Source organism: Leuciscus leuciscus (assembly GCF_965113295.1).
Source record: "Leuciscus leuciscus genome assembly, chromosome: 18".
Classification (NCBI taxonomy): Eukaryota; Metazoa; Chordata; class Actinopteri; order Cypriniformes; family Leuciscidae; genus Leuciscus; species Leuciscus leuciscus.
The window spans coordinates 13310503-13326502 of record NC_138742.1 but is presented as its reverse complement, the minus strand read 5'-3'; the positions used below and the strand labels follow the sequence as shown (position 1 = coordinate 13326502).

The following is a 16000-nucleotide window of genomic DNA, read 5'->3' as shown; positions in this document are numbered from 1 at the left end:
GATATCACTGAAAATGTATTCAACCATAGGAAAAGTTAATTTCTTACTGAAGTTCATTTTTCATCTCTGTTTTTTGTGTTTATTTAAAATTAGACAAATCTGATATTATTTTAATCTATAAAATAGATTAATGCTGATCTAACCAGCTGAAGACACTAGCTGTGTTTAAATCCCAGTTGCGCAGGTGGGGCACATTGTCACACTGCGTTACAATGAACTTATATTCTATACTTTTATGAATTCTATTGAGAAACCATTAGAAAAAGGTGAATAAAGACTGAGAGTCAATGTTCAGAAATGATTAAAGTGCCCCTATTATGCTATTTTAAAGTTTCCTAATGTTGTTTTGGAGACTCCTACGATAGGTTTACATGCATCAAAGGTCAAAAAACGGTTTAATTTTCTCATAATATACATTTGCACATCACCACATTTTCAATGATTCTCAAACGACTCATCAGATGAATCAGTCTCTTTAAATCCCTCCTTTCCGTGAGCTACTCTGCTCTGATTGGCCAGACAGCGCAGTCTGTTGTGATTGGTTTACCGCGTACAGCGCGTGTCGAAAAGAAAAACGTCCATTGCCATAACAACGTCAGCTCTGCGTGTCTTGAGGCTTCCTACACCATAAACTAAAACACAGTAACAAACGATGACGTCGATGATCCCATATCAATCCGAGCACGAGTCCGATGATGAAACATTGGAAGAATTCATTCAACCCGAACCTCCATCGCAAGGACGACTCGAGCAGGACGTTTCTCAGAGATACACAACTCGGTTTGTACCCTGGTAATCCAGAGTTCTCGCGAGAGCACAAGTTGAATTTTCTCAGTGAGTTACTCTGTTGTCGAGTCATGATGCTCATTAAATATGCCCCTCGATCTGAGCTGCACCAATCACATCGGGTTATCTGATATAGGCGGGCCAGAGGCGAGCTAAACAGATGACGACAGCGCTGTGACGTCACAGTCATTAGTAAACATTGCAAGATGGCTATGGATGAATACCAGTTGTTTGAAACGGCTTTGGCCGCTACAATGAACGAGTTAGACTTGGCTTTTTATCTAAAACAGGAACAGAAGACGGCGCCCGAATCGCTCCTTTGCAAGAAGGATGTTTTTGCTGTTCTGCCGACCGGATACGGTAAGAGTATAATCTACCAGTTAGCTCCGCTGGTAGCTAAGCGTATGCGGTTTATTGTTGTGATTGGTCGTAGTGTTATCCAATTGCGTGCAGTGAGATTTTCAAATGCATGCTTGGTGCCGCCTCTCGAGCTGGGCGATTTTCATTAGTCGACGCCAGACCATTAATCTTTTAGATTTAGGTCTGGATTTCCAGGCAACCCGGTTTGAGGTACATTATGAGATGTTGCAAAGTGTAATTCCTCACCATCAGCATTAAAACAAGTGCATGTCCATCAATAAACCAATTATTTTACTTATATGCCTTATTATTTATGTACCGAGTATTTTTCAAATTTATTGCGGTGAACATGGGGAAACTGTATGAATAACAATGCATACATAAGTCGAGCTCTAGCATGAATGGCTGATGTAACATAAACGTTGGTAAAACAAATCTTGCTCCATGTTTAATCTTTACTCAAAGAAGTAGTGAGAACAACAGACAATCTGCATTAATAGACACAGTTTTAGGTAATAGTGGCCCACAACTGATCAGCAGAAGTATTTCAGTAAGACAGTAATAACACGAGTTAGCCAGAAGCAGGAGACCTACACAATATAAAACTCAAAACTAAGTATTTTGAACACTATCTTTCAAGAGCAAGCGGTTTGCGAATCCTGGATTGAACTCCGGAAGCAGTCGTCTGTCAGTAAAATAAAGGGAACGCAGCAAAAGTTTAGGATTATACTGCTGTGGTATCCTGATAAAGATGAACTTTAACCACTGATTTTTCACATGCTCGTCCTCAATGGGCAGTGAAAAAAAACTGGCTTTTTGTAGAGCACGTCTTCTCGACATGATGCTGTCCAGTATCCACAGGAATCAGCTGCTGGTTTGAGGTTCAAGTTTTCCCTGGTCTGTGCATGCGCAATATTCTAATGTTTCGGCTTGACGTCACAACGAAATGGCTTATGACTCGTTTGAAAAACGATTAATTTAATTGACTCAGAGTTGACTCTTACTTTTGAAAGACAATAACTTTATATACGGTGCACTTTCAGATTTAAAACTTTGCCGGATGTTTTCATTCACTTAGAGCTATGTTACACATTACATGAAAGGTCATTTTCAAAAATCCATAATAGGGGCCCTTTAATTATTATGTTTTGAACTATATGCTTTATAGCTGTGTTTTGCGGTGTGTGTTGTCATACTCAAAAATATATATATATATATTTATTTAATTATAAAAAAATGCCATTATTTTATATGAAAAAGTTATATTTTAGTTTGTCTTGAATATTATTTTTATTAGATCAGATAACATTTTTAGCTGTCATATGGTGATGTCACAATGTATGGGGCATATTGTCACATTTCACTTCCAATCTTTCGGGGTATATCGGGGAAAAAAGTATACACTGAATGAATTAAACAAAGCCACTTAATTGTACTAGACAAGTGGGAAATTAATGTAGGGAAAAAATGTATTCTCTGAAGCCCAAGTGGATTTACACAAACTGAGAAGGTCAAAAAGTATTAGGTTGTGCCCTGCTCTCCCCATACCATTAAAAAGTATATCGTTAAATAAAAATATAGTTTTATAGTACTGAAATCAGATGATAGATGAAATTTATATTTCACTTATAATCTTACTTTCAAGTGAACCGAATCGAGTCAGTGAGTTACAGAAATTCATATAAAGGGATAGTTCACCCAAAAATTCTGTTTACTCACCCTCAAGTTGTTCCAAACCTGTATGAGTTTCTTTCTTCTCTTGAACACAAAAATATATAGTTTGAAGAATGTTTGTAACCAGACAGTTGACGGTAGCCATCGACTTCCATTGTATATAATTTTTTCCATACTATGGACGTCAATGGCTCCCGTCAACTGTCTGGTTACCAGGGTGAGGGTGAGTAAATGATGACCATTTTCATTTTTGTGTGAACTATCCCTTTAAGAATGAATCATTCTAATGCAAGATTCAAATGAATACATAAACGCACCAACAACCATGTTTATCGCACAGCTATCATATGACTTTAGAAGACATGGAATATAATGCATAGGACATATAAATAGCTTTCATGATACTTTTATGGTGTGTTTGAGTCCTTTTTTCCCTTGAAAGTCCCAGTACTCAGTTTAACTGCTGGAACACAAAAGGATGCATTTTAAAGACTTTCCATGCAATGCAAAGCAAATAATGACAGCTTTACATGTCACCATGATATACTAATTGTGTACACCATTTACACAATTGATATAAAAGTGGTATATTCATAAGGCACAGACTAGAGCTGACATAGAAAATGTTTAACCTTGTGAAACGAAGAGGGTAGAAAATGTGCCTCTTTTCAGCCATCAAAGTTAATGGCTATATTTGGAACAAAGAGTGTGTGTATGGGTATAAACTAGGATTTCAATTCCAGTATCAGCCATTTAGCATGACCGTGGGTGACTGTGAATTAAAAAGGTGGTCCTTTATGTGCGACCCCTCTGCTCAAAAGGGTACATCCATAACTTATGTAGACAGCCAGGCCATTAGCCACCAGAGCCGGGCCACCTTTACATAATACACTCTATACTAATCACTGACCACCCCAGTCACACAGCTAATACATCACACAGACCCCAGAACATATATTTTAGGATAAACGCAGTATATCATGCTCCTTTAAATATAATCACCAGTTATATGATCCCAAATGTGAAAACTGTATGAAATCAAACGCACCAGAAATACTATACTGACATTTTCAATTCTGTTGTAGCAGAACTACAGCATTAAAGGGAAAGTTAGCATACATTTTTTAATTCTATCATGATTTATTCACCCTTGTGTTATTATTATTATTATTACTATTACAAGACATTTTAAAAGTGGCAGAAATGGACAAGTTCATACTTTTGCAATACATGTGACAGTCATTGCAGTGGCATAAGATGATATGACCGCATGCTGAGAATATGACAGCTGCCATTCATTCCCGTTTGATGTCCTTATTTCACATTGACACTGAGAATGTAAATATGTTGGCAAAATGTCTCTCAGCAGTGCTGAGGCAGTCTCTTTTGTTATTAGACAACAAGCGAGAATGACAATGTGTGATTTTGTGAATAGAAACCATATGGATTATAAATGTACACAAAGGCTTTTTCCAAAACTGAAGCAGAATCAGCTGTTTCAACCGAGATGGTGTAAAACACAGAGCCGTCGAGGTCTGGATGGAGCCAGCGGTGGGACTGCACATACTGAACTGTTTAAAACCCTGTAGTGTTTGGTGCACTAAAGAGCATTTGGTTCACATAAAGGCTGCATGTGCTTAAAGGATGCACTGAGGCTACATACATCAACATGTGGTGACATTACAGACAAGTGGACAAATGAGGATGCTTTGCTTAAGATGACCTTTTGAAAGTGTCATCTAAGATTGTTACTTGAGCAATTGTGTGAGCCGTTCCTTAGACTCAATACTCACTGATGAAGCATTCAAACCACTCATTAGTTTCACCTCATCCCCATTCGTATCCACTAGACACCACAACATCTCTCAAGACACCCAGCTTGGCAATATTACAAACCATTTTAGAGACTATATGGGAGAGATTCTAATTAAGTACTAAATGGACATATTCTGACAACGAGGCCGCTTGTGAAAATTGGGATGGATGGATGGATGGATGGATGGATGGATGGATGGATGGATGGATGGATGGATGGATGGATGGATGGATGGATGGATGGATGGATGGATGGATGGATGGATGGATGGATGGATGGATGGATGGATGGATGGATGGATGGATGGATGGATGGATGGATGGATGGATGGATGGATGGATGGATGGATGGATGGATGGATGGATGGATGGATGGATGGTGTTTTTTTCTTGTTTAAAATAACTATCTAACTAAACAACTAAATAACAATTCTCAACAAGATACTTGAGAAGTGTTTAATATAAAATTATAAATAGAAAACAAAAATAAATTGAAATTTTAATGAAATCCTTAAAACAAAACATTTACTTAAGAATTGTTAAATAAATATATATATATATATATATATATATATATATATATATATATATATATTAATAAATCTGAGTCCATAAAATAAGATTCATTTACTTGAGAAATGTTAAATAAATAAATATGAATAAATCTGAGGTTTTATAAATGTGGTTTATGCTTCAAAATGCTAAGGGATTTACAAAAATAAACATTAACAAATACTCTGTTTAATTATTTTACGGTTTCGTAATAATTTTTTATAGAAAACCAGCAAAATACACTGATTAAGAAAATTATTTTTGCTTATAGAAATGTAATTTTCTCTCCAGAAATGCACGCAGGCACAACTGATATCCTCCCCCCTCAACTCCCTTGCCGCCCCTTACATTTTTTTAATACCGAAACCATTGTGTTGTTTCTATAAGCTAAATGCTTTAAAAGGTATAGAAGTCCCTTTGAAATGAGAGAAGGAGGATAATTGAGCAGCTTAAAAACAGGAATCTAATTGTGCGGGCCCCTCTGGGGGCCAATATTGAACTACCTTATAATAGGCCTGAGATATTCTCTTCATGATTTATTGCCAAATCCCTGTATTTTTCAATACATTATAGTTTCTAAATTGTGTTTAAATTGAGTGTGGAAGAGCTCAGGCCATTAGGAGATGCAGAAATGAAGATCATATTTAAATATTCATGCACCCTTTACCTTATTACTGAATCTGAACACTAACAAAATCAATATTAAGTGCAGTTTGACATAAATTTATTTATGAATTTCGACTTTCTAAGTAGTGTATTTTTTCGCTCAAAAATTGCCAGTATAATGTAGTAATAATATCAAAACAGAGTGTCAGGGTGCATTAGGCCACCAGACTCATGAAGAGCCACATAAAATCTCCAGAGCATCCACGTAAATTTGCTTACTGGGCACAACTGTCCCGTTTTACAAACATCACTCATTTTACTGCCCCGTATCGCACGCCGCTGCTTCGCTGGATGTGAAACTGAGGCAAAGATACAGTTGTCTTGTTTGTTCAAACGATAAGCTCACGTTAGGCCCGGTTGTATTAGAGCCTTAATGCGATGCGGCGTAACAACCGATCAAAACGGATGCCCTTCCGTTGCTTCACCTGTCCTTATAACTCACCTTCCTTTGCTCTCAGCCAGCATTCTCATTTACATAGCAATACCATGAATTAAAATGAACCTGGAGAAAGAGGGGGGGGAGGAACGCTCACAAAAGCAAACTGCACAATTGCTTTTACATCTCATACTTGCTTACATTCTAAGATTTCATTTGTGAGCGCTTCTCCTCGCACAAATAACACGTCAATGACGCACGGAAGACAACAAATGTTCTTTAACTAAAGCGAAATTGGATTTTTTATAGGTTTTTTTTGGTCCTAAACATTGAGTATTGAACATTACACAGGCCTTTACTGGGTTGATGCCATGTCTCTGGATACAAGATGCTGTAAAAGCAAAAAGGGCCGGAAAAAGCTCAGCATCAATCCAGAGAAAGACAGCGAAGCCATAAATCTCAGAGTCGTAGCCTTCCCTCTCCTTTTAAAATCATCTAAACGGATTCAAAGAGCCTGATTCTGTTTGAGGCTGTCTATGAGAATCTCTTATAAAATCTTTGAGCATTGGAAACACAAGGAGTAAAAGACAAAAATAACCTCATTCAAAGGTTTCAAAACTCTGTGTATGAAAAAAAAGACTGTTCAAAGTCTAACGTGATTCAACCGGGTCTTTTAGAGTTGAATAGTTTTTCTCACAGAATCTTTCTACTCCTTTTGGTAATTTCAAAGCCCTCCTAAACAATTACTAAAAAAAGTTAACTGCAAATTTGCTTATGTCTGGTAACAGACTGCCACTTCCGACAGCTTTCACTGGGCCTGCTTCTGTCCTCTTGTGTACAGTAATGTTGAGGTCAGGACGGTGATGTGAACAGCCTTGTCAGCTGAGACAGTAACTCACAAGGTGAGGTGGACGAAGACCGAGACAGGTCACAGACACTCAAGATCCAACTGAAGACCAAGACGGACAACAAAAACAAACTGTATCTGCTATTGTCCACTCAGTTCAGGTCCAAGTTGCTATTAGTTGACCGTATAAAATGACATGCCTTAATGAAAGGCACATACTTAGAACCGATGATGTTAGTATATGAAGAAAGGACTTGAAGCAAATGTCTTGTCAAGAAAAATATGAAAAAAAAGCAATTTTATTTTTAAGATTTGTTTCGGTTACACTGTTTACACTGTTACAGTGTATTTATACATTTAAGTAATGTATTAAATGTACTTACTATAGAGTTAGGGTTTGGTTTAGGGTTAGTTGCATGTAATTATGCATAATTTATAGTTATTACTACAGTATACATGAACCGTGTAACAAGGACACTAACAGAAATTAACACATAAAAAAAAAAAACATTTGTATTGTGTTGCAATGTTGCATTTTATTGACTTGCTATCACATATTCCCCCTTTTTTAAATCTCATTTTAAAACTTCAAAAAGATAGAAAATAAAACTGTAATAAAATGTTGCTAATGTTTTTAGTTTTTTTTTTAGTGAAATATAATTTTTGTGATATTCACCCTGTGGTACACATTTTTTATAATACTGAGGTAACTGCTGTCATTTCCAATATACGGGAAAAAAACAAGCGTATGGAGTTTTGCATCAGCATGTCTCCTCAGTATTGTGTGAAAAGTATACATTTTTCATACCAAACTCAAATGTATTTTTACACAAAAAAAAAAAAAAAGAATTCTACACAAATATGTTGCATAATATTGAGGTATCACATTTTCTCCCGTTACTTTTGATTCTTAGAAATCTTTTTTTTTATTACAAAATAAATTCAAATGTTTTTAAAAGTACAAATAATACAGTAATGAAAATGTTTTCATCAAAAATTGTTGCCAATGCTGCCTTAATGTTGTAAAAATAAGATTCCTATACAGTAAATATGATTCCTTAAAAAAAAAAAAACATATTACCTGGACGTTTCTTGCTAATTTTTCCACAGAATATTGAGGTGATCTGGCTGTCATTTCCAATATATATGCAATATATATATATATATTTAAGTTCAATAATTTCACTTAAATGGCAATGCAAATTACCTATTAATTGTCATTTAAGTGAAATTACTTAACTTAAAAATACAAGCTTTATAAAAATGATCATTCTAGAAGAAAATTTCAGATGGCACTTAGAGGCTTTTGCATCTGAACTCTTCATATATACATATACACATATATACATATATACATATATATATATACAAATCCAACAGTATGGAGTCTGTTTTGAGATATTTTTCCCGCCCAGTTAGTTTGTCTTTGTATTTATTTTCTCATGAATACAAAAATTGCATAAAAGGTGTGCCAACCCGATGAAATAGTGACATCATAAAGCTAAAGCCATTATAGAAAGATTACCCACCCCATTCCGAAATATCAAGATAGAACTAGCTCCCTTTTCATCATGTTGCTGCCTTTTCCCCCCCTCATTGCTTTATACGCATTAGAGAGAGGAGCCATATGTCATTACTGTAATACAAGATAAAAGTCAAAAGTTGGACTCTTTAAAGCTGCTTGCTGGGATTAGCAATAAAGAACTGTATATAAGTCTCAGAAGAGCTTAGCGAGCAGAAACCAGCCCTCTAAACATCAGTCAATTTATATTAGAATTTCCATACATGCATTTGCTTGTTACTGTCAATATGCAAAAATGGTGCTTACCAACAAATAAAGCATAATGTACTCAAGCCAGCGCATCAATAACTGCATCTGAGCTTTAAAAGAAAATGCAAAAAGGGGAGAGAGCACAAAGATGGCTCACATGAAATATATATCGCATTAAACACGAAAACGTCAGAAAAATAAAGCTGGCTCTTCGCTCGCACGACAGTCCCTCCATTCATCTTAGTGGAGACTGTGGCTCAACAGGAAATAAATAGCATCCTGTCACCTCCCGTATTTCATTGAGTTACACAGTCAGGTTTTCGTGTTATGGACGACTCTCATAGCACAGACCTCCAAGAAGACGCATAAGCACAAGAGGCCTGCGAGAGAGACGGAGAGAGAGAGAGAGAGAGAGAGAGAGTGCATTATGAAAAATGGAGTCGGAGACTACAAGAACAGAGCATTTCAAGCTTCGTGCAAGATCAATGAAATCAGACTGCAGGAAAACAGAAACTAGTGAAAAGCGACAGTCTCTGACTTTATCATGATTTCACATGGTCATATATAATGCATGAAATGAAAGTAGGCAAGGTAGACAGATGTGGCGTGTTAACCACAAGGGAGAGGCTAGAACTGAAAGATGATTGACCGCGATCCTGGACATGAACAGAGGTCAGCTGAGTTGAAGGAGTGATGCCAGAGGAACTGTCAGCCGTGTATATCGTGTTGTGACTGGCAAGAAAATGAGAAGAATGCTCCTCCCAATCGTTCACTATTGCCAATGCTCATGTAAGAACGTATAACTCCCTTTGAAGTCTCATCCTAAAAGCAAACTGAAAAGGTATCACTTCCCATTTGAAATAAGGATACATTAAATTGACCAAAAAAGTAACAGTAAAGTTAATCATAATGTTACAAAAGATTTATATTTCTTAAAAAAATAATCATTAAAGAATCCTGAAAAGGTATCAAGGTTTCCACAAAAATATTAAGCAGTTCAACAGTTTTAACACTGCTAATAATAAGCACGAAAAAAATCTGAATATTAGAACATTTTCTGAAGGATCATGTGATACTGAAGCTTTGCCATCACAGGAACGGATTACATTTTAAAATACAGAAAACAGTTCTTTTAAATTTTAAGAATATTTCATATAACCGTTTTTACTGTATGTTTGTCTTGGTGAACCAGAATTATTTTTATTTTTTTACTAACCCCAAACTTTTGAACAGTGTTTCAAAGACCATGGCTTTTCGAAATTTGATGGGGAAAACATTGTAATAAAATATTAGTAAATAGAATTTAATAAATAAATGTGGTAACACTTTACAATAAGGTTTTAGTTCATGTATTAATGTATTAACTAACATGAACTAACCATGAGCAATCCATTTGTTACTGTATTTGTTAATCTTTGTTAATATGTTAATATTAAAAGTTGTAAAGCTGTTCAATAAAGTAAATACAGCTGTTCAACGTTTGTTCATGTTAGTTCACAGTGCATTAACTAATGTAAACAAATACAACTTTTGGTTTTAATAATGTATTAGAAAATATTGAATTTAGGGCTGCACGATATTGAAGAAAAGTATGATATGCGATAACAATGCGATATTCGATATGCAATACGATAATGCTTAAAGTGTGTAAAATAAACTTTAATTATCTTTAAAATATATTTAAAATTATATAACCTACATACTTGTTTCACATTCTTTTTACTGCAGTGTTCTCTTACGAGAGGTCTCTCGTACTGCGTAAGATATCTTACGCTAGGGGAAAATCCTTTTCCGCGAGATATTGAAGCCAAAAATTATCCTTAATTTTGTAATAATGCAAAACGCGTTGCAGCAGCAATGCAGACATAGGCGAGACAGCTCGCGCGCCTATTGGCTGCTCTGCGGCAACTGCAGCAGCCTATCGAGCGAGGCCTGGCGTGACGTCAGACCCAATCAGGGCACTTCGCGCCCGCTGCGTCACGTCCCGCCGAAATGGGCGTGGTCTAGGCCTATAAATATCGCTCGCAGGCAGCTATTATCTGATTTTTCATCCTTCAAGCGAAGCACACGCATCGCTGGAGCTGGATTAGAAGCCGCGCCGTCGAGAGAGAGCACCTTCAGCGGGACGAGTCACTGAAGTCGCTGGCCGCGCCGCCTTCCTGCCTTCCTGCTGCGCTTTCCGGCGCTTACATCCTTCTCTTTTATTACACTGTATTTCTGTGTGTGTATTTCTGTGTAAAAGAGCTAGCGTCTTTTTAAAGATGCCTTCCTGCGGCTCGTGCAGAGCCACACTCAGCGACGGGGACCGCCACGTGATCTGCGTTTCCTGCCTGGGTGAGGAACATGCAGCTCTCGTGCTCGCTGACGGCGGATGCCCTCACTGCGAGCTGATGGCAATGGCGACTCTGAGGACTCGCCTAGCCGTCTTCACCGAGACTGCTCCCCTGCCCGCCACGGCGTCGCGCCGTAAAAAGCGCCGTGCCCAGCGGGCCCCGGAACCCTCCCTCAGCCGCCAAAGCTCGCCGGTTCGCCCGCTTGCTTCCCCGGCTTCTTCTGTTTCGCTTCCTGACGGACAGCGGCCGCCGTCTGCCGCCGCTTCCGTTGATATCGCGGATGAGGAAGCCCTGCTGGGAGAGGATGATTCCTGCTCTATCCTGGCGTCAGGCAGTGAGGATTGGGCGGCCTCTGAGGACCCCGCACCCCCTGCCCGCACGTCGTCAGGCAAGAGAGCTTCCATTGAGACGGAACTCATGCGAGTACTCGCACAGGTCCTCGGCCTCGAGTGGTCTTCGCCTGAGCAGCCCGCTCACAACCGGCTGGATGGATTTTTCCTGCCTGGGGAGCGCGCTTCGCCTGCGTCCAGACCGGCGCCCTTTCTTCCTGAGTTACATGAAGAAGTCGCCAAGTCCTGGAGCGCCCCCTATTCTGCTAGAGTGCGTCCTGCTGTTTCTTTGGCATTCTCCACCGTTGACGATGCCAAGAACAAAGGATACCTCTCGCTGCCGCCGGTTGAAGAGGCGATAGCGGCCCACTTATGCCCGCCCTCCGCTGGACGGCGCGCTAAGCCGGCCCTACCCTCTAAAGCTTGCCGCACGACGTCAAGCTTGCTCCACCGCGCTTTCTCCGCCGCCGGGCAAGCTGCGTCAGCGTTGCACACCATGGCAACGCTCCAGATCTTCCAGGCCGATCTCCTCCGTAAGCTGGATGAGGAAGGACCTGACGCGATCTGCGTGCCGGACTTGAGGAGTGCCACGGACCTCGCTCTTCGTGCTACTAAGTCCGCAGCACAAGCCATTGGACGGACTATGGCTTCTCTCACCGTGTCTGAGAGACATCTCTGGCTGACGCTCTCGGAAATGGCCGAGTCTGAACGCACCGCGTTCCTCGACGCCCCGCTTTCCGCCACAGGCCTCTTTGGATCCTCCGTCAAGGATTTCGCGGAGAGATTCGCAGAGGTACAGAAAGCGTCTCAGGCTATGAAGCACTTCCTCCCGAAGCGCTCCAGCTCTGCAGCAGGCCGTGCGAAACCGTCTGCTCAGAGCTCACAGCCACAGCCACCGTCCACTGCCTCCACTTCACAGCGCCGCCAGGCCAGAAGCGCGAGACCGCGCTCCCGCTCATCCGGTCGCCGCCCCGCAGGACGCGGCTCGCGACCTAGGATCACGGTGAAGCCCGAGGCCCCGAAGTCGTCCTAGCACAGCTAGGAAAACGACGGTGTTCCAGTCCCGCTGCGGCCGGACTCACACCAAAGCTATTCGCTCGTCCAGTTCCAGAAAATGTGACTGTTCCAGTGTTTTCTGCAGCCAACAAGTCGGTTCTGTCACCCGCTTGCCTGCACACAAATACCGTTTTCACGGCTACCCAGATAAATCCCCAAAAGAGTGTATTTTCTGGTGTCCCGGCCACGGCCGATGGTGTTTCATGTGTAGTAAGAATGCCCACTGCCCAGTGCCCATCCCTACACACAAGCACAGCCTGTCACACAGGGCTCGCGCACATAAAACCGACTCAGATCGGTTGCGCTTCAAACATGGTGAACGTGCCCACTACCCAGTGCCCACTAACACCACGTTATGCATGTCTCACGGTTTCTGTAAAAACGAAACCAACGTGCACTCGCTTCACGCAAGCGAACGATGCTTTCGGTGTGATAAATGTGCCCGCTGTCCCGCGCCCACATCCACACATAGACATGACAGTTCCCACGGGAACCGCCCAGCCCTCCCCCTCGCGGTTAACCACCGCAGAGGAGTCGAGCGCGGGCAATCTGCCCGCTGTCATCAGCGCGCCCCATGCCTCAAATGTCACGAGCGACACGCTCGTGTTACAGCACACCGAAGCTTCTCCATCGCTGAGCGAGCGGAGCGCACTTCGTATTCAACCCCTAGCTATCCATGCAGACGCATGGGCAAAGCTACCCGGGGTTTCGAAGTGGGTGCTGAACATTATAGAAAGAGGCTATTCGCTGCAGTTTCGCCGACGCCCTCGCCGCTATGTGGCGCGCGTCGAGACCACGGTAAAAACAGAAGTAGCACATCTACTTCGAGCCGAAGTGACGAAACTATTGAGCAAAGGGGCCATAGAGCCTCTCTCTCAAGATCAGAGCGAAGGAGGGCTATACAGCAGATACTTCCTGGTACCGAAAAAAGACGGGGGTCTCAGACCCATACTAGATCTAAGGCAACTGAACAAAGTGCTTGTGAAGCGACAGTTCAGGATGCTCACGACCAGGCAAATCCTTGTGCAGATTCGCCAAGGAGATTGGTTTGTGTCAATAGATCTGAAAGACGCGTATTTTCAAATACAGATAGCGTCACGTCACAGGCGATATTTGAGATTCGCCTTCGAGGGCCAGGCATATCAGTACACAGTCCTGCCGTTCGGTTTGTCCCTAGCACCCCGTACATTTACGAAGTACATGGATGCGGCGCTCGCACCCCTCAGAATGAGAGGCATGCGAGTGCTGAACTATTTGGACGATTGGCTGATTCTAGCGCAATCTCGCGCAGTGCTCATAGAACACACGACCATTTTACTCGATCACCTCGAGGATTTGGGTCTGAGTGTCAATTGGGCGAAGAGCTCCCTGTCACCCAGTCAGAAAATATCTTTCCTGGGCACAGAACTGGACTCACTATCCATGATAGCGCGACTATCACAACAGCGCGCGGTAGACATTCGACGCACAGCGAACTCTTTTCGCTGCGGCGCGTCTGTCCCGCTCAAGAGATTTCAGAAGATGCTAGGTCTCATGGCCTCAGCATCGTCAGTGCTCCAGCTGGGTCTGCTCCGCATGCGCCCGCTGCAGTTTTGGCTGAAAGCGCGAGTCCCACGCGAAGCGTGGGCACCCGGTTTGCTTCGCCTCAGGGTCAATCAGAAATGCGTTACAGCTCTGAAACCCTGGAAAGCGAACGACTGGTACCAATCAGGTGTAAGCCTGGGGACTTCCTCGAGGGTGAAAGTGGTGTCCACGGACGCGTCCACCTCGGGATGGGGAGCGCTGCTCGAGGGCAGACCGTTCTTCGGCCAGTGGTCAGAACCAGAGAAGCTCCTGCACATAAACTGCCTCGAAATGCTGGCAGTAGACAACGCGCTGACGCGTTTTTGTCCCCAAATAAAAGGTCACCACGTCTTGGTCCGTTCGGACAACATGTCTGTGGTGTCCTACATAAATCGCCAGGGCGGCATCAGATCCGAGAAACTGTACAGGCTGGCAGAACGCCTCCTGGTATGGGCTCAGTGCAACCTGCGCTCGCTCAGAGCAGCGCACGTGCCAGGGATCTTGAATATAGGACCGGACAGACTGTCCAGGAACAATGTTCCGGCAGGCGAGTGGTCTCTACACCCACAGACAGTCCAACTGCTGTGGAAGAAATTCGGCAGAGCGGAAGTGGACCTGTTTGCGTCTCAAGAAAACGCTCACTGTCAAGAATTTTTCTCCAAGAGCAGGAGCGCGCTGGCCCATGTGTGGCCCCGCCGCCCGCTCTATGCTTTTCCCCCCGTCTCTCTCCTGCCTCAGGTGATAGAACGGATCAGGGAAGAAGGATGCTCAGTACTGCTGGTAGCACCGTTCTGGAAAAACCAACCTTGGTTCCCAGCCGTGATGCAGTTAGCAAGTACTGCCCCGTGGCCAGTACCAGTGAGGAGAGATCTCCTCTCACAGGCCCGCGGCTCGATCTGGCATCCTCACCCGGAACTATGGTCCCTTCATGTCTGGGCCATCAACGGGTACATGTTGGACTCCCTAAAGGAGTATTAAACACGATCACGCAGGCTAGAGCTCCATCTACAAGACGACTCTATTCTTCGAAATGGTCAGTGTTTTCGGGCTGGTGCACAGCCCGTGGTGTGTCACCCACAAACTGTGATGTGACAGAGGTGCTTTCCTTCCTACAAGAGCTGTTGGATGGGGGCAGGGCCCCCTCCACGCTCAAAGTTTATGCGGCTATAGCAGCGTTCTCAGAAACAACGCTTGGTCAGTCAATAGGAAGGAACGATTTAGTCATCCGCTTCCTTAGAGGAGCTAAGAGACTGAATCCTCCCAGACCTCCCTCAGTCCCCGTATGGGACCTTTCTACGGTTCTGGAAGCCATGAAAGGTGCGCCATTTGAGCCTTTACAGTCAATCGATTTGAAACACCTGTCTTTCAAAACGGTGTTTTTGCTGGCTCTCGCTTCAGTGAAGCGCATAGGGGATCTGCACGCGCTCTCTGTGAGCGCGGCGTGCATGGAGTTTGGGCCCAATGACTCAAAAGTTATACTCAAACCTAAGCACGGTTATGTTCCAAAATCCCTCAACACACCGTTTAGGGCGCAGGTTATCTCCCTGTCAGCCCTACCGGTCCCTGATGAGGAAAGAGACGCGAGCCTCCTTTGCCCAGTCAGGGCATTACGAGCTTATGTGTCTCGCTCGTCTGTTTTTCAGACAGACGGAACAGCTCTTTGTTTCGTTTAGCGGACGTTCTAAGGGACTAGCCGCGTCGAAACAGAGCCTATCCAGATGGATAGTTGATGCTATAGCGCTGGCATACGCCTCCAAGGGCATGCAGTGCCCTTTGGGTGTCAGAGCGCACTCCACGAGAGGCATGGCCTCTTCGTGGGCCTGGTCAAGTGGGATTGCCTTGCAAGATATTTGTATGGCGGCAGGCTGGGCC

General features: G+C 42.7%; 2 protein-coding genes across 2 annotated transcripts in view; one reads left to right on the top strand and one right to left on the bottom strand.

Annotated features, from left to right (window-relative positions):
* The window catches only part of ciroz (ciliated left-right organizer protein containing ZP-N domains), a 45300-nt gene that overhangs the window by 8727 nt on the left and 20573 nt on the right, over positions 1-16000 (bottom strand). The gene's annotated exons all lie outside the window — the stretch shown is intronic.
* On the top strand, positions 11090-15737 carry LOC309480328 (uncharacterized protein). Its single transcript, XM_082144744.1, has 2 exons — positions 11090-12512; positions 12713-15737. The coding sequence occupies exons 1-2, from the start codon at positions 11109-11111 to the stop codon at positions 15104-15106; spliced, it is 3798 nt and encodes a 1265-aa protein (XP_082000870.1). The 5' UTR covers positions 11090-11108; the 3' UTR covers positions 15107-15737.